Source organism: Otolemur garnettii, unplaced genomic scaffold (genome assembly GCF_000181295.1).
Source record: "Otolemur garnettii isolate 467f Iridium unplaced genomic scaffold, OtoGar3 scaffold00009, whole genome shotgun sequence".
In the NCBI taxonomy this organism is placed as follows: domain Eukaryota; kingdom Metazoa; phylum Chordata; class Mammalia; order Primates; family Galagidae; genus Otolemur; species Otolemur garnettii.
Window position 1 is genome coordinate 29,471,037 of NW_003852404.1, and position 19,009 is coordinate 29,490,045.

Here is a 19,009-nt window from a genome sequence, read left to right on the forward strand (position 1 = left end):
TGGATGGAGGGAGGGGAATCGGTGAGACCTCTCCTATGGTGCATATGGCAAGGGTACATGTCAAATCTATTAAGAATAGAATATAAATGTCTTAACATGATAATTAAGTAAATGAAGTGAAGGCTATGTTAACCAGTTTGATGTAAGCATTCCAAATTGCATAGAAAATCATCACATTGTACCCCATAAATGCACAGTTATAAATTATACCCCATTAATGTACACAGTTATGATTTAATGAAAAAATTAAGAAAAAAAGAAATAAAATAACATGTCTCAATTACATGGCACCTCATTTATGAAATTCTGATTATCTAATTTTCTTGTCTATCACAAATTATTTATAGTCCTAGGAAATGGAATATAAAAGGAACCAGAAAAGGTAAAATGAAAACTATCTTTAGGTTTTATTTTTCAGAAATTAAAATAAACTGTTCAACTCACAAAATATTTGTACCTGGGGATGCTTTGGAAGGATTTTAATTGGGACTATCTCAGAAGGCTTATGAAATCTTGCACATACTAGAATCTTGAGTCAATCTGTGTCGTATAGAAAAAGATGCATTTCCTTTCACTTTACTACTAAAGGTAGCCTAGTGTGAGAACTCTATTTCAATATTTTTATTATTTTTTTTATTTTATTGAATGAATGTATGAAACATTAATATGTTAATTATTGATATACCAAGAAACATTACCATTGACTATCTGGTCCAGCATTTTTTTTTTTATTTTATAAGTCATATTTTGAATAATGTATATGTGCAATAACAAAAGGATAACGAAAATTTCTATTAGATCTTTTGATAAATATTTAAACAGAAATTCTGAATTTGTAATCCATATTTCCCGGGTTTAGTCATATGTATAACCAAAACGGGCAACAGCCCGTTGATCCTGTAACATGTATATCTTGTAACATGTATATCTTCTAAAAATGATGAGCCTGGATTTAAAATACACCTCTACTGTGTCTGCCCTTATCATTACTTTTAGTTCTTGCACTCGTATTATCAGAATGTGATACTTTAAAACTTTTAATGGCTCATAATTTTTTCCAAAAGACTAAAAATATCGTTATTTGAAAGTTACAAACATTAATTTTTAGATTTATAAGCAACAATTAAAATAAAATCAAAATAAATTTTTAAAATGTCTTCATCATCAAATACTTTCAGCACTTTTCTGCTTACAGAGCATATAAATTCTTATACCCAAGATTAGAGAACATTGTCATATTCCCTTTTAGTAAAATGGTATGGTGACAAAATATTGTACAATGACGTCTTCCTTTAGTTATAAATTGTTTACTCACCCATTTATTAACTTGATACAATTTACGTAGAATAACAAAAGTGCAATCTTGTTTACCATCATCTTGAGTTTAGAGTTCCACTATTTGCTATTTGCATTTATATTCTGATTTTTCTAATATTTGTATTTTTCTAATATGTCTTTTTGGTCAATTTCCTCCCCTTCTTATGGGCAGAATCTGAAAGATTCAGAACCCTTAACTAAGATCATGAAAGCTAAAACAAGAAACACACTAGTAAACAGAACAAAACTGGTGCTATTCTCTGTAGACTTCTCTTAAACCTTCTTGAAAGAAAATACAAAGGCTCAGTAATCTTATGAGTGAACAGGGATAAGAAGACAGCGGTGATTTATATTACTCTTGCTTGAACCTTCTGCCCCAGCCCTGTCTCATAGAACTTAATCTGACACTGGAAATGTTCTCTGTCTATCCCCAAAGAGGAGCCATTGTTCAGCTGTTTTCAGCTTCTCAGCAACTGGAATGTGGATCTTGTGTCTAAGAAACCACATTTTAAATTTAATTTAATTTAAAATAATTTATATTGAAATTCAAATGGCCACATGTGAAAACATTTTACTGTATTGAGAAGCACCGCTCTGGATGAAGTCGCTGTCTTTACACTTTTCTCGTGTGATTCTGTTCATCATAGTTGGGGATAACTGATGAGTACATAGCAAAGTAATACCGAGGATGCTGAAATAGCAAGATTTCTCAATGCTACGGCAACACTGTAATTTCATAAATATATCTTCGATTTATAAAATGGTTCAAAGTTTTTGTATCATAACTGAGAGGTAGGATAGTTTAAAATCTGTTTTTGAAAGGAGTTTTTCATTTTTTTGAGGCCCTCTAAAACAGAAAAAATACAAATCGTGAAATATTATTCCTTAACAATAGTTAGAACTATATTGAATGCCCTTGAATATAATAATATTCTCAAGAGTCCAGAACTGTAAAAATGTATGCATTAAAACAGAACAAAATAGTGATGGCATTGATTTCCTGTATTTTTATGTGAACTTCCGTTTCTCCTTAAGATCTTCCTTATGGCTCAACGTTAGACAGAGGCATGCTGTTTTTTATCTCTCCCAGATTCATTCAGTTTTACACACTGGCCACTATGTCTTTCTAAATCTTGATCTGAGTCTGATAATAACTAATAAACATAAGATGATTTCTTATTGCTTCTACCATAGTGTCCAATCTCTTCAATTTGACCTTCAAAGCTTTATAAACGTATCCCCCATGATGCCACCCACTCTTAGTACCCTTTTTCAGATAATGCACCTTCCCCTTTACGTTTTTTCTAGGTCCTTTGTTTGCAGCCCACAGTTTTTCTCTACACCAATTCTTTGTTCATTTCCCACTCTCTTTAAATTATCTCCTTCCCCTCCCCCCAGACAAATATTATGTATTCTCTGAAATATTTTAAATGACACTTATCTGGGTAGCCTTCTGTGTTTCTGACAAATATATTCAATCTTTTCCTTCACTCTGACTTCCACAATCCATCCCCGTAGTACAAAGGTGCCCACAATTTTCAACTTTGCATTGTTTCGAAAGATACATCACTTTGTTATGTAGACTAAATTCCTGTGAGTTACTATTTCTGTGGATGGATAGAATTTGCATAACATTAGTAGTAAGGTGCCTTATACATACAATAATTTATAAATATTTCCTAAAATTGGAATCATCTCCACAAAAGCAATTTTGTATGAGGAGCAAAAGAAATTTAACACACTGTTAAAGAAACATTACTTGATAGTTTTGTGCATTGAGAAAAGACATGTGAGTTAAATGAACAGTGAAAGCTTCAGTTTGACTGCAATATTACAAGCTGGGAAAGTAAGTTAGATGTCTTAGAAAAAGTTCATCGTACATCAGATAAATGGATGGCAGGTGCTGCAGCTAAAATGGTTCCAGTTAACTCTTGGTCTAGGACTTCAGATAATAAGTGGGGGAACTTAAGGTGTAATGGAGTTTGATTTATAGCTTTTCATTTTAGGAAAGTAACACAATGGACCTACTCAGCATATTAACCATTTCATTCATTTCATGACTAAATAATAATATGAGAGTTTAAGCATCCCATAAATGTACACAGTATCACAATTCACTACTGTAAAGGCTAAGAATCTGTTGTACCGAGAAGGATATATAGGTCATAAATAGAGTAAATTTTGAACATTTTAGGGGAGGATATTATTGACATCATGGGCCAGATACTCGTTCATTTGGGGACTGCCCTGTGGGTGCGGGATGTTTAGCAGGGTTCCTGGCCTCTTCATTTTGGACGCCAGTGGTATCCTCTCCTTCCATCCTTCCATTGTAACAATAAAACACATCTTCACATCTTACAAAATATCCTCACCTCTAACTGAGAACCACTATTTTATAATAAATATAAAGTGGCTTTACACAGCTGCGCTGGTAGCTAATTTTCTTTAGTATTAATATTAGTACCAAGAGATTTATATAAGGGCATTACAGAAATTCTTTAGTTTGGAAACAATGTGTAATGATATTGCAATAAACCAAGAGTTGGAAGTATTTTTGTCCACAAAATAAAAGTTTCTGAATTTCCTTTAATAAAAAATTCTCTGTGGCAGCATTTTTGTTATTGATAGATAAAAAGAATATATAAATGAGAAGAAAATGTTGTGATTAATGTGATGGTGAAGTATATATTAAAAATATTTTCAGCTCGGCGCCTGTGGCTCAAGCGGCTAAGGCACCAGCCACATACACCTAAGGTGGTGGGTTCGAATCCAGCCTGGGCCCACCAAACAACAATGATGGCTGCAACCAAAAAATGGCCAGGCATTGTGGCGGGTGCCTGTGGTCCCAGCTACTTGGGAGGCAGAGGCAGGAGACTTGCTTGAGCACAGGAGTTGGAGGTTGCTGTGAGCTGTGATGCTACAGCACTCTACCCAGGGAGACAGCTTGAGTCTCTGTCTCAAAAAAAAAAAAAAAAAGAAAAAAGAAAGAAATATTTTCAACTGCCAAACAGGAAAGGTATGAGGGAGAAGAGAGAGAAACTCATAGACATGTAATGCATTGGATTTAGCAACTTCAACATGTAGACTTTAAAACATGCAGGTGATGTAGAGCCAAAGAAAGCCTTGGTGCAGTTTCTAATCCAACTAGAAGAGGTTGATTTGGAGGATAGAAGACACAGAAAATATTATTACAAGAAGCGCAGATCCCTATTGTCTTTAAGAGAGAATAGGAAACACGAACTCATTGTTGAAGTGAGGTTAAGATCGGGGAGAAAAGATCATATTAATTAAGGTTATGTCACTTCACTCCTGTGAGCCTTGGTTTATATTCTGTACAATGAAGATCTTTTTTCTTGTATTCCTTATGAAAGCGTGTGTGAGCAGGTGCATCTAAAGCATTTATATCATTGAGTATGGTTTACCAAATATTTGATCAATGTTTATGATGATTAAAAAATAATAGTGATAGGTAAAGTTTGTTTTATAACATACTAGTGCTCCTAACCAGAAGTAGAACAAAATTATAAAAGTCCATTATTTATTAATTTATTGAACAAATACTTAATACAGGTACAGTAGTTATTTCAGGCACTAAAGATAAACTTGTGAACAAAATAAAAATGAACCTTCTCTGATGAGGATGAATTCCTAAGAATAGCTAAGTGCTCACTCAGTAGCCCTATTTATGAAAACTATCATCTGAGGTGTTATAAGGCAGATGTTACAGTGCAAATGTTACAATGTTTCACTCTAGTGAAATGATGCATATAAATGGGTTCTAGCATCATGCCTTGTATGTTTTAGAAACTATATAAATGTTTGCTAAAGTAATGAATAAGTATACTCGAAGGAAATAGTTTTTGTGGACAAATGAATTTATTAAGGCAATAGTTTCTTTTCAAGCAAAGACTACGTAGCCATGAGCAATGCAAATGACTACTACTTTCTCTTATAAATCAACACATTCACTCAATGTATTAGTTATTGAGCTAATATTAGATATTAGTTTGGGTTGTTTATCCTATTTAGTAGTTTGACCGGTATCTGCAAGAGGTTAGATGTTACTTACATAACCTTGAATTCCTTTAATATTTCTTTGATTACAGAAGAAATAAACCAGGTTTTTCTATTAACACAGTATTGGATTTAAAACTTTTTATTCACCTGCAAACTATTTATCCAACCTTTAGTGATGGATAAATGTCAAATCAATGACATTAAATACCTTAAAAGCTTGTGCTTCTAAGATTGTCCATTAGGTGGTTTTTAAGTAGCCTCATCACAGATCATTTTTCTTCTAAAATTTTTTGTTAAGGATATAGAAAATCTAGTCCACTAGGCCAATATCTGTACTTTGATTTAAATCCTGAATCATTCAAATGGAACAGGAAGGATCCTTACTTCCTACGTTCATAAAGCTTTTATCATTTACTTTAAGAAAAGAAAAGTCTTTTGTCCATTAATCTATCTCTTGAGAGTAATTGTGTTTCATCCTAAATGAGCCACAAAATTTGTCAGATAAAAGTAAAAGAAATAATACCAAGAGAAAGTGGTATTTTTTTGGTTTCAAATATAAATTTTTTAAAGAAATATTCATAAAAGTATTTTCCTACAAAATCCTTAGAGTGGTTAATAATTTGCTTTTAAGATATCTGCATATTTATTTTGTTATTAGTAAATACTGAACAATTATTTGTGAATGAATGAAAATGATCCTATGTTTATATTCTTGGCCAAAATGCACCATTCCCTTACATTTTGAGAGAAATAGGCAGTAATTAATTTATTCATTCTTCCAACATTTAAAGAGTTCTTATAGCATATTAAGCATTTTGTTAGATCTGAAGACGCAGAACTGAATAAGCTAATATCTTCAGTATTGGATCTTGAGTGTTCAAAATGTGGATGAAACAACCATGTGAAAAATAAAAAAGGAGATTTTACTAAATGTAGGGCTTATAATAACAGTATATAGCTTGTATTATGAAATTAAACCTAGTTATTAAATGTTCCCTTTCATTCAAATATTTATTTATAACATATATTATAAATATTATGTATAAGGTCTCACAATTAAGTTTATGAACTCATCCTAGAAAAAGTGCTAGATGCCTCATTGCTGAATATCACTGTGGTCACTGTTGAAGTCCTCCCCTTGGGCAGCCAGGCACTTTTGCCAACACCTGGCCCACCCTTCATATTACCATTGGTATCCTGAATATAATCAAAATGTCTTTCTCTCAGTATTTCCTTTACTTTGGGGTAAAGAGAAAAGTCGCTGGGGGCCAGATCTGAAGGAAAGTATTCCAATACTGTCATTGTTTAATGGCTACAACGTCCCTCACAGACAGTGCTATGTGAGTTGGTGCATTGTTGTGATATAAAAGCCATGAGTTTTGGGTGAAAAGTTCATGTTGGTTCATCTTTTTCACTCAACCTTTCAGCACTTCCAAATATTAACTTGGTTAACTGATTGTCTCATTGGTACAAATTCATAACAAACAATTTCTCTAATATGATAAAAGATCAGCAACATTGTTTCAACTCCATTTAAGGTAATGGAACTTTTTCTCATGGAGAATTGGCTGACTTCCATTGTGCACTTGGACAGTTTGTTTTAAGGTCATATTGATACACCTGTCATTCATCAGAGTATTAACATGGTCCAAAATACTGTCTTGCCTCTCTAAAATGCCTTGGCAACTTCAACTCTCCTTTTCTTTTGTTCATTGCTGAGCTCCTTAGGGACCATTTTTACACACACCTTTCTGGGGCCAAGATTTTCAGTTAAGAATATCTTATCTAACCCTTTCTCTGTCGATGTTTACTTGATCTGCTATGTTTGTCACAATTGAAAATTTTAACAAACAATTACATGAATTTTTGCAATGATTTCATCAGTTCTACTGGTTACTGATCACTCTGACCTCTCTTAATTAGTGACAATTTCTCTGCCCTCAGAAAAATGTTTGATCTCTTTATGCTCTGCCCTTGTCTTCATGGCATTATCCCCATAAACTTGGATTAACATGTCCCTTATTTCACTCCGCTCAGACTAGGTTTAACATGAAATTTAATGTTTGCTTGTTGCTCCAATTTAAGCTCCAGCATTCTCAGGGCACACAGAAATACACAACAATAATGATGAAGGCCACTTAGCACTACACTGCCACATGAGGCAGAGCACATCTGTGAGACACTGAGAAATCAGGGTTATGAAACCTGATCAAGCTGTTTGTATAGTGCTGCCAATGTAAGGGTACAGTGGCAAGTTATTGTGAACTTAATTGTCAGAACTCATCCATATAAAAAGAAATTTATTATAAGAAATAGTCCACATGATTATGGAGGAGGGCAAGCCCCCAAATTTCCCAGGTGAGTCAGCAAGCTGGAAACCCAAAAGAGCCAAGGTTTAGTTCTACTTTGGCTCTGACGGCCTGAGAGCCAATGGAGTTGATGGTATAGTTTCTGTCCTTGGGCTGCAGACTGAGACCCAGAAAGACCAGTGTTTCTGTCCTAGTCCTAAGGTAGGAAAGAATTCTCTTCTGCTTAGAGGAGAGTTAGCCTTCTTGTTCTATTCAGGCTTCCAACTATTTGACTAAGACCCCTCCACATAATAATGGGAAATATTCTTTACTCAACCAACTGGCTTAGATGTTAATATCATTCAAAAACATCCTCATAGTATCCCCAGAATGATGTTTGACCACGTAGCTGGACACCCCAAGGCACAATCAATTTGACATAAAATTAACCATCACAGACAGCCAAGTTAACATTATTGTTTCCTGGAATTATACTTTTTGTATCTTTATTCTCCTACCCTTTTTCCTGGAAAAGAAAATATTTGTTTCTTAGGGACAGTGCTTGTGGCTCAGTGGGTAGGGTGCTGACCCCATATACCTAGGATGGCGAGCCTGGCCCCTGCCAAACTGCAACAAAAAATAGGCAGGCGTTGTGGCGGACGTCTGTAGTCCCAGCTACTTGGGAGGCTGAGGCAAGAGAATCACCTAAGCTCAGGAGTTGGAGGTTGCTATGAGCTGCGATGCCACAGCACTTTACTGAGGGTGATAAAGTAAGACTCTGTGTCTACAAAAAAAAAAAAAAAAAAATTAAAAAAAATTAATGATGGGGAAATAAATAAATTTTGCTATTGGTATATTTTGTTCAAGGTCAAAAGTCTACAGGTGTCAGTTTGATCAGAACATTTCTGGTTCCTTCCTCTCTCACTGTATTGTTATTACTAGCTTCTCTTTCGCCTTTTAAAATGGCCTGCTCTGGAGACTAGATTACATGCTAATCCTAGGAAATAACTGGTTTCATGAGTGATGATAATTGAAAAATCAATGAAGTATATTTAAATCTGCCATTCCTTTTTTTTTTTTGTTCTGTTAAAAATATAATAAATACTTACCATGTCAAATTAATTTTTTTCTGAGTGATTTTGCACCACAATTATTTATCATGATGTATATGGAATGCCTATTGGTAACCAGACTTTCATTTTTCATTATATTAAATATATTTTCTTGTTTGAAGAATTGGGAAAGAATACATGTGAAAGGTAAATAACTTTGAAATATGACATAAAGTCTTCCATAGAATCAGAGTATATAGTCCCATATATGACCAATCTAAATAAACTTTTCTTAAATGTGATAACTAAACTGAAATTACATAATTGAATGTTGTTTAAGTGCCTCCAAAATCAGAGAATGAATATAACATCAGGGCCGTTCAGTTCTATTATGACTAAGGGAAGGGTGAGAATAATTATGACAATCTGGAAAGTTCAGAACCTGTTTTGTTGCTTGTGGAGAATGTGGAGATAAGGCAGAACAATTCTATGATGGCTGTGGAGCAGACAGTGCCGGGACTAGCAAAATCCCATAAAAAACCCAGTGTGTTGGCTCGGCACTCATAGCACAGTGGTTACAGTGTTGGCCACATACACCGAGGCTGGAGGGTTCAAACCCAGCCCAGGCCAGCTAAACAATGACAAATGCAACGGAAAAATAGCCAGGCTTTGTGGCAGGCACCTGTAGTCCCAGCTACTCAGAAGACTGAGGCAAGAGTATCTCTTGAACCCAAGAATTTGAGGTTACTGTGAGCTGTGATGCCACAGCACTCTACCGAGGGTGACATAGTGAGACTCTGTCTCAAAAAAAAAAAGGGGGCGGGTTGTTTATATTGTCTCTTGCTTTAAGCTTATTTTTCAATTCTATCTGTGTATTGATTAAATAATATTACCTGTCATACAAGTTATAAATATAAAATTTTGAAGTATTCATGAGTACGTTTTCACTAGGGATGATTTTATTGTTAAATGGAAATAAATCATTTTCTATCTGTTATGTTATAGCACCCCATAAGTAGCTATTTGAAATGACTTGCTAACTACTTCAGAGCAAATGGCACGTGATTGGTGCTGGATTAGTGCATTTTCAAAAAAGATTCTGCATAGTGGTTATAAGACAGTAGTTGATCCTGAGTTCATACGCTGGGTTCCTTATTGTGAGTCCCCAGTGTTCCAGCAACAAAGAAAGTGTTATTATTCAAATGCATTCAGTCCATAATAATAGTATTCACAGCCATCTATAAATAGTTGAAGAAACAATTGTATGAAGTGCTTGATATTCATCTGAACCACTTTTTGCAATTTCATTTTTAAATTCAGATTTCAGAAATAATACAACAGTGGTGCCCATAAGATAGGCAGATATGCAGACAAGGTGGTAGTTTCTTAAAATCACACCTTTTGTTTTACCAAATCTGAGAAACTCCTAATAATGATATACAATTAGGAGGACTATATAAGAAGTGTTGAATATACAGCATGATGCACCACTAAGTATACGTGTTTAACAACCTGTCTTAATATTCTGCTTTGTCCTAGATACACCATCAGTGAAGATTATACCATCCACTCCCTTTCCACAAGAAGGACAGCCTTTAATCTTGACTTGTGAATCCAAAGGAAAACCACTGTAAGTGAATTAATGAGCAATAAAGTTTTTTACTTCTTTTTCTATCCCACTTTGATTACAGGCTTTAACTGTAGAAATCTACTGTTTTTGTCTTTTCCGGGTGGGGGAAGGGATCTCTAGAACAGAGAAACTCCTGAACCATGTCTTCATTAAGTGTCTATGCAAGATTGGTTTTTACTTTGTCATCTAGTGAAGTTTCTGGGAAGTTTTCCAGCTGTGATTTTCCTTTTGCTTTTTTTTTTTTTTTCCAATAACATATTTCAACCTGAAAAGACTGTAGGTTTAATCAGCCACTGTTTACATTGAAATGGATAAAAGCTGCACATTGCTGAGCTAAGTTCTCCAAGGAGCAACTTTGAAAATATAGAAACATCCCCACCATATGTCAGAGTTTTAAGGTTACATGGGAAATCATTTTCATAATAAGAGAAATCAAGTCTGTATTTCTTATGTGGCAGCCATTAAGGCATAATTTGTGAATGTGATATACATGGAAGTAACGTGAATGAATTGCATTTCACAATTATGAAGAGATTATGTTATTAGAATATGTGGGCACTAATGTCCCTTCAACTTTAAACCTTTACTTTTGGGCATTCATGTTTATAAACCACTCATTCAAAGAATACCTATTTAAATATAGATTATTCAAGTAATCTGTTGTTACTATTGAAACCAGTCTGGGCGTGATGGCTCACGCATGTAATCCTAGTACTCTTGGAGGCTGAGGTGGGTAGATTACCTGAGCTTACAGAATCGAGACCAGCCTGAGCCAGAGCAAGACTTTGTCTCTAATATAGCCGGGTGTCGTGGAGGGCACCTATAGTCCCAGCTACTTGGGAGACTGAGACAAGAGAATGGCTTAAACCTAAGAGTTTGAGGTTGCTATGAGCTATGATGCCACAGCATTCTACAGAGTGTGACAAAGTGAGACCGTCTCCAAAAAAAAAAGAAAAGAAAAGAAACTATTGAACCCAATGTGATCATTATAATGTACTAACACTGTAGTCTAGGCCTAGCTTATGTAATTTATGTACTTTTTAAAAACTTCCAGTAGATATCCATTTTGTTCAAAAATTGTAATAGGAGTAATTTAATCATTCTCTGTACAGAAGTATATGGGATTACTTCTCCAAATCAGGCTAAATTACTAAAAATTTGCTTCCAAAAATATTCACGTTATTTAAATGTAGGTTTTGTATCATCCCATGAGGAACTTTTCTAGCAGAATTGTGAGACATCTGGCATTTTAACTTCCTCAGTTTTATGCAGCTTGATTATTTACCACTCTAAAGAACAAAACTCAGAATAAGAGAGACCTGTGCCTGTCTTTTACAGCTCTTAGACAAAAAACAATCAAGCCCTATCCAGATTTCATCTCTTGTCTTCAAGACATAGCTGAAAAGACCATCCTAGATGACCATGACAAGAAAACTGTTGTCAAATTGATGACATATAAACAGACAAACCTTGACTGCCAATCTACAATTCAACCTATGAAAGAAAAGATTCCTCTAAGAAGAGATGTGATTACAAGTTACATTACAGCCTGTGAGGGAGTTGGAAACACTGCACATACAACTGTAGTAATGACTCAAGCCATGACAACAATTCAAATCAGAAAACAATTCCCAAATTTTCTAAAACACGTTCTGATTGTGATCAAGGAGAACATATTAAAAAACAGTGCCCACAACAAACATCTCAGCTATCACAGGACAATCAGAAAACTCATAGAAATACACTTCCACCAAAGATTTGCCACAGATACAAATAAGAGAAACAGTAAATAAAAGGCTGCCACTCTAAATTTAATAAAGTCAAAAACCCACCCTCTGCAGTTCAAAAAGGCAGAGAGAGGGGCCAGCCCCAGGCCCCAAATCAAAATGAGGTAACTCCAATTTAGTAGTTTGTCCCACAAACAGTACAAACTATGACAACAATGATGTCCTTGCAGTGAAAAAAAAAAAAAAAATCAGACACCAAATCCTACACCTCAATACAATAGTTGTCACCTCCCACAGCAGACAGTAAAATAGTAGATTTATGTTGTGTGCAAGATATTTCCCCTATGTCAAGACAGAGCCTCTTAAAATTTCTACAAGAGTTTGTGGGCCTTTCCCCAAAGGGACAGTGGGATTCTTATTGGAATAGTCAAGTTTAAATTTAAAAGGAATAAAAGTTTACATTAATTAACTCTGATTATACTGATAAAATTCAAATTATAATTAACTCAAGTGTTCCTTGATAGGCTCAAGCCAGTGGCCATATTACTCAATTATTTTTATTGCCCTATGTCAAATTAAAAAAATAAAAAGCTCTAACAAAAAGACGGGAGGTTTTAAAAGTAGAGATAATATGAAAAAAGCCGTTTATTGAGTTATTCAAGTTACAGATGAGAGACTTGTATATGCTGTTACTATTAAAACAACAATTTCAAAAAATAGTAGATACAAGAACAAATGTTTCCATCATAGTCTTAGATGAGTGGCCCAAGTCTTGGCCCAAACAACAAGCCATGGCTGGCTTAGTTAGGGTAAGTCAAACAGTTTAAATTTATACAAATTTATTAATTTTACAATATATAGGTCCAGAGGGACAAAAAGACACTATCAAGCCCATGATTACCCCCATTCCTATAAACTTATAAAAAAAAAGATTTATCACACCACTCAAAGTGAATCCACACCTTCCTCACCACAGTTCTGATATTTTAAAATTGTTCTCGCTTCTAGTAATTATTTTCTAGAGACTTTTAAAGTGTTTTCTTCTCAAGGCTTATCAAAAAACCTATGTGTGCATTTAGCGTAAGTGTTCCATTTATGCAAGTAAATGAGGTGAAGGTAGGAAATGTGATTTATAGAATGCTTGTAAATAACTAGATACATGCTCAGATATTATCTAATTATGTTACGATGAGATACTGTCCATAGTAGAAACATCATTTTATTTCTAAGAATAATCAGATTGCTAAGTTCATATAATTAGATATTTAAGTAGTTCATAACATTTACCTTACATATGGTTAAATAGATGTGTCTGTGGATTTTTTGTCAGTTACCAATGAATAATTTTGAATATGTAATAATACTATGTGTGAATGAAAAACACAATCTTGTCTTATTTAAGAATATAAAAGCTTTTAGGAAGTTTAAGAAATAAAAAGTTACATTCTTAGAAGGATCCTGATTATATAATTTGGGAAATAGATCAAGAAAAGTCTATTTCAAAGAAAAGAAAACTAAGGTTCAAAAATATTAACCATATTTCCATGTTTTTTCACATTTATTAATAAAATTAATAAATCAGAATTTGAATTCACGTCAGTATAAATCAAAGCTTCCATTCTTTCAATTATTCGCTGCTGCATACATTGCTGAATATAAATTGCTATTTATGGTAGCCAAAGTTGCTTTAGAAAAATAAAAAGGGCCTAACAATTATTTTCACCACGGATGTTGAACCTCTGAGTGCTCCAGGGTGAACAACTGGCCTGTCTCATGATACATTTTACCATTGCCATCCTCCTATATCAGGCTTTGCTCTGTATTTATATTTTTTCTGAACACTTGCCACATTTTTATCAAACTGATCATTTCTAGCACAAGTTCATAGTCATATTAAAAACTTATATGTAGTATAGTATTCTTTGGCAATGAATTCCTAAGCTCCATGAAGGCTAAAACATGGTCGTTATATTTTATCTTTATTTTGATAGGTTCTAATGTTATATTCTATATGCTGTGGCCAATATGCAAATATGTATTAATTCATTTTCTTGTATTATATCCCCATTATTCACTTTACCTTTATCATTTTCTTTCACTTTAGACTACCAGACCATTGACGTAAAAGTTATAGTCAAATTTTTTGATCTCTTTTCCTTTAGACAGTTGCTTCTTTTTTATACTTACAAAACATCTTGGAATTAACTCATCTACATTTTCAAAGTAACTATCATGTTCCTTAAATGAAAGCATTCATCTCTTTAAAGACAGTCTAACTTGGATAGCACCTGTTGCTCAAGGAGTAGGGCGCCAGCCCCATATACCTAGGGGGCGGGTTCAAGCCCCGGCCCTGACCTAAGCTACAAAAAAAAAGAAAAGAAAAAGACAGTCTAACTTTCAGACTCTCTAGTTTGTATCCTATCTCTAGCAGTGCCAGATGAGGCAGAAGGGACAAAAAAGAAGGGGAGGCTGGGGCAGCGCCTGTGGCTCAAGGAGTAGGATGCTGGCCCCATATACCAGAGGTGGTGGGTTCAAACCCAGCTCCAGCTGCAAAAAAAAAAAAAAAAAAACAAGGGGAGGCTGAAAATATATCATTGGATGAAATCTTACCGATACTAAGATACTAAAGAAAAGCCTCATGAGAGCAAAAGGAACAGACACTAAGTTGAAATGGATTAATCGGGAGTTAGGATGCGGTAGGGAAGGGAAGAGCATCACTTAGAGGTAGATCATTTCAGAAAATGCATCATGCAAAGTGGAAGAAGGATAAGAAAAACTATGTCAAAGACAAGTTTTAAAATAAAACATAATTTCAAGAAACATAATCAGAAGACTTCTGTATTTTAAGATAGGATCAAAAGAATCGGAGTAAAAATGAAGTGTGAGTATACCAAGTGGGCCTGTTAGAATTACCCATTTTAATCTGGTAAACACAATCCAACTTCCTCTCTATTACTTTGCAGCCTTTGCGCTGATTCTCTGTTTCACGTTAGCACCACTGAGATGCAGCACTATGGTCAGCTTTTGACCGGCTCCCTCAACACTTCCTTATTATTATCTTTACCACTTACCTAATCCACCTGTCAGGGACAGGTAGAGACAGAAAGGAGTAACGGCTGCATGATTGTTCTCCATCCTGTTCTTGAATTAAGTAATATCTCAATCTATGACCAAACCTTTGTTATTTCTTGAAAAGTTTTTGACCAACCTATAATTTCCTGAAGAATGGGTTATTCATGGTAATTCGGTATGTTGGAAGTAGACACAACTCACTTGAGTGATTCACAACATGATAGCAGGATACTTGCACTGAGACTCCTGTTTCTAACCTTCCCTCTGTATGCTAATATTGTTTTCCTTATTCAAAATATGAGGGCCCCAGTGACTATTTATGAGCAATCATGCCTTATTTGCCTAGTTGGACTGAAGCCTTTTGCCATTTTCCTGTGGAACAGCTGCATAACTTGGGCCTGGACCAAGTGGTTCCACTTGACATTACTGTAGAAGCATTCTATTCTTTCCTTAAAAGAGAGATTACTGTACATGTCTGTCTATTGTTTTAATTCTAGTTTAAAGTAAGGACCGAGCTAATGCCAGCCACTTTTCTTTCAAGTCCCCCGAGTTTTTGCAGCCCTCTTCTTTCTTTGGCTGAATTCCCAGACAGCTTTCAAGTGGCAGCATTCTCCATTTATAAAACTGGAAGGGAAAAAAAAAAAAAAACAATAAGAAACCTTTCTATTACGTTAAAGTCATGACCTTAAATGGTGTGAAGTTGCCCCCACATGCTGTAACTAATGAATCATCATATATTTTAATCAAATGTTTAATGCTTTCTATATTCACTTCAAAAAAGAAATGGGACATTTTCAGTGTAATAAATGCATAGTTGACATTTATTCTATAAAAGAAATTAATCATAAATAGTGATACTTTTTTCTATGTATTAAGGGCAATGTTTGTGTTGTACTTGATGATTTTATTTTTTTAACCACGATTTTTCTTTTGTTCTTCCCATAAATGTAGTGTGTCTAATCGGACAGCACGTAGCATCTCTCCTCTGTACAAAAAGAAAGATCACAATCTTTAGGAAGGCAGGCCACATACCATATAGAAACTAGTGAGATATTTTAATAGAACAATTATACATCCATTTTGGAAACAAAGAACTAAAGAAATCCGATATGTACATATGAATGTATTTTCTTATCAGAATAATATACATTTTTTTTAAACAGACAAAAATAAGGCAAACAGTCTTATATTAAGTCAATTTTCTCAGTCTAACATGTATCTCCTTATAAATTACAGGTTATTTACTAATTATCGTAAAATTAAATTATAGTCAGAGAAAATAACAAAACAAGAGTTAAAGAAAGCAAATTATCATCCAGAATGAAATGTTCTTTAATGTGGATTTTAAAATAACAATATTGATCTATGATGGCAGCAATGTCAAATGATTTGACCTACTACAAAACAGATGTTATTCTATAACAGTTTAGCTCTCTCCTGCTAAATAGAAAGACATCTAATAAATTATCAAGATCTGTGTTTATGTTCAGATAGAATGACTAAGCTGTCACAGTTTGGGGCACAAAAATTTTTGTGGTGCACTAGAAAAGAATGTGGGCCCAGATTTGTATTATAAATTTGTGACTATCCATGATCCCAAGGAAGTCACTTAATCCCACCAAGTATTTCTTTTTCCTTTTTTAAAATGATAATGCTATATATATATATATTTTTTTTTTTTTAATTTTATTTATTTATTTATTTATTTTGCAGTTTTTGTCTTGGGCTGGGTTTGACCCCACCACTTCCAGCATATGGTGCTGGCGCTCTATTCCTTTGAGCCATAGGCACCACCCATGATAATGTTATATTTAATATACCACCAAAATTATTAGTGATACATGGCACTAGTAAAGGGAAAGATAGTGCCCGTCTCCTTTTTATATAGATACGTTTTACCTCAGCAGTCCTTGGATAATAAGAGTTAGAGGGCATTTAGATTATTATTACTGTTTTTTTACTTTGTGTTATGATGCCTAGAGAGAAGCCAATTGTCTCAATAGGTTAATTAAAAGTTACAGGTGAGGGCTCGGCGCCTATAGCTCAGCCGGCTAAGGCGCCAGCCACGTACACCTAAGGTGGAGGGTTCGAATCCCCAGCCCGGACACGCCAAACAACAATGACGGCTGCAACCAAAAAATAGCCGGGCGTTGTGGCGGGCGCCTGTGGTCCCAGCTACTTAGGAGGCGGAGGCAGGAGACTTGCTTGAGCCCAGGAGTTGGAGGTTGCTGTGAGCTGTAATGCCACGGCACTCTGCCCAGAGGGACAGCTTGAGGCTCTGTCTCAAAAAAAAAAAAAAAAAAAAAGTTACAGGTGATACAGTCAATTTTTTCTAAAGTATTTCCAAAGCTATAATATTGGTAAATTATTGCTAAGGTTTCACAATTAAAAGATATATCCATGTGCTGTTTTTTCCATGGGAGTTTCTTTTCTGAAGCCCATCTGGTCTTTTGCTTCCATATTATGGCTTCAAAATTTAATCACACATTGACTCTCTGGAAACACACAAGTGGTTATCTTGGAAATGAGACTGAATATATTTGGTTTTGTTTTTGAAACAAGACGCTGACTCGCGGTAATCTCCACTGCTGTTATTCAGGCGGGCATAGGCATCTGTGGTGATTTGGGCACTCAATCACTTTCAATTAAATGTTCCAATGTCTTGTGAAACTCCCCAAAGAGCTTACAGAACCATGATTATAGATCCATAGAGGAATTATACTTCCTGAACATACCCAGGTAAGCAGTTTTCTTGCAACAAAAAGCCAATTATTTTGAGGGATTATGTGAATATTCAGTGGGCAACCCTAAACAAAAATGTCTCAATATATTTAAGACTCTATTGTGGAAAAATGCTGTCACATGCATTGACTAAATGTTCAGATGTGCACTTTTTTGGCTCATAGGTTTAAAACCTGTGGTTTTAAAAAATATATTATTTATGAGATTTAAGCATTTACTTCTTGACCTAAAGATCTCTAAACATTGCAGGTGTGTTTACATCATAACAAGTCATCAATGTGGTACTTTTAGGAAGATTATAGGGAAAAACAATCACTCAACATTTAAAGAAAATGAAATACTAGAATTAATTATTTATTACAAAATCTTAGTCCATTGACCAACACATGCCAATATTTGCTTTTTCTCCTTACAATTTTCCCTATAATACCCTTCCTTAGAAATGGATTGTTCTCTGCCTATTATACCAGCTATACAATATTTTGACTATCCTTTCTGCATAAACATATGGAGGAAATAAAATGCGAACAATAAAATGTGTTCAGAATCATGGTAAAGATTTGCACTGGTGAAACTTGAAAAAGTTTTATCCCTTAGTAAGCCAAAGAGGTCTCTAAACTTCAAAGTTAAAAAAAATGTAAGTGTAAGCAATGCCCCAAATTGTAGAAAGTGTGAACGTTTACAAAAGGCTCTACTTTGAATGAGAAGAATCAGTGATTGACAGAGACATTCAGGCCCAACTCTTACAAATTCCTAGTACTAAAAGTAACCGGAATGTTTCAAGGGAGAGAGAAAGAAAACGAAATCATAACATTTTCCAAAGGCAGGAGAATATAGCAGCACTCGAGACCAAGAGACATCATTAAAATGTGAGGAATGATGGGCTGAAGCACCACCACTCAAAACTGCAAGTGCAGGGATGAAGATGGTGATGGGATGAAAAAGGAGTAGAGGTGGAAATGCAGGAGCGCTGTGGGAGAGGGGCGGGAGCACCTGTGGGACGGGACACCGTCCCCAGGGAGCACCAGCCGGGAGTTTTCAAATTGTAAGTTGCTGCTTAGAAATGAGACATGCAATCAATTTATATAAGTCATTTTTAAAGTTAAAAATAAAATAACAAATAATAAAATGGAAAAGGACAACAAAGAAAAAAGAAGAGGAAAG

At 34.8% G+C, this 19,009-nt stretch overlaps 1 protein-coding gene across 2 annotated transcripts in view; it reads left to right on the forward strand.

Annotated features, from left to right (window-relative positions):
* CADM2 (cell adhesion molecule 2) overlaps positions 1-19,009 on the forward strand; it is a 1,018,247-nt gene that overhangs the window by 891,444 nt on the left and 107,794 nt on the right. For both annotated transcript variants that reach the window (XM_012801497.2, XM_003783925.3), the window contains one exon: positions 10,214-10,304. In XM_012801497.2, coding sequence (XP_012656951.2) covers positions 10,214-10,304 — 91 coding nt within the window. The remainder of the gene's footprint in view (positions 1-10,213; positions 10,305-19,009) is intronic.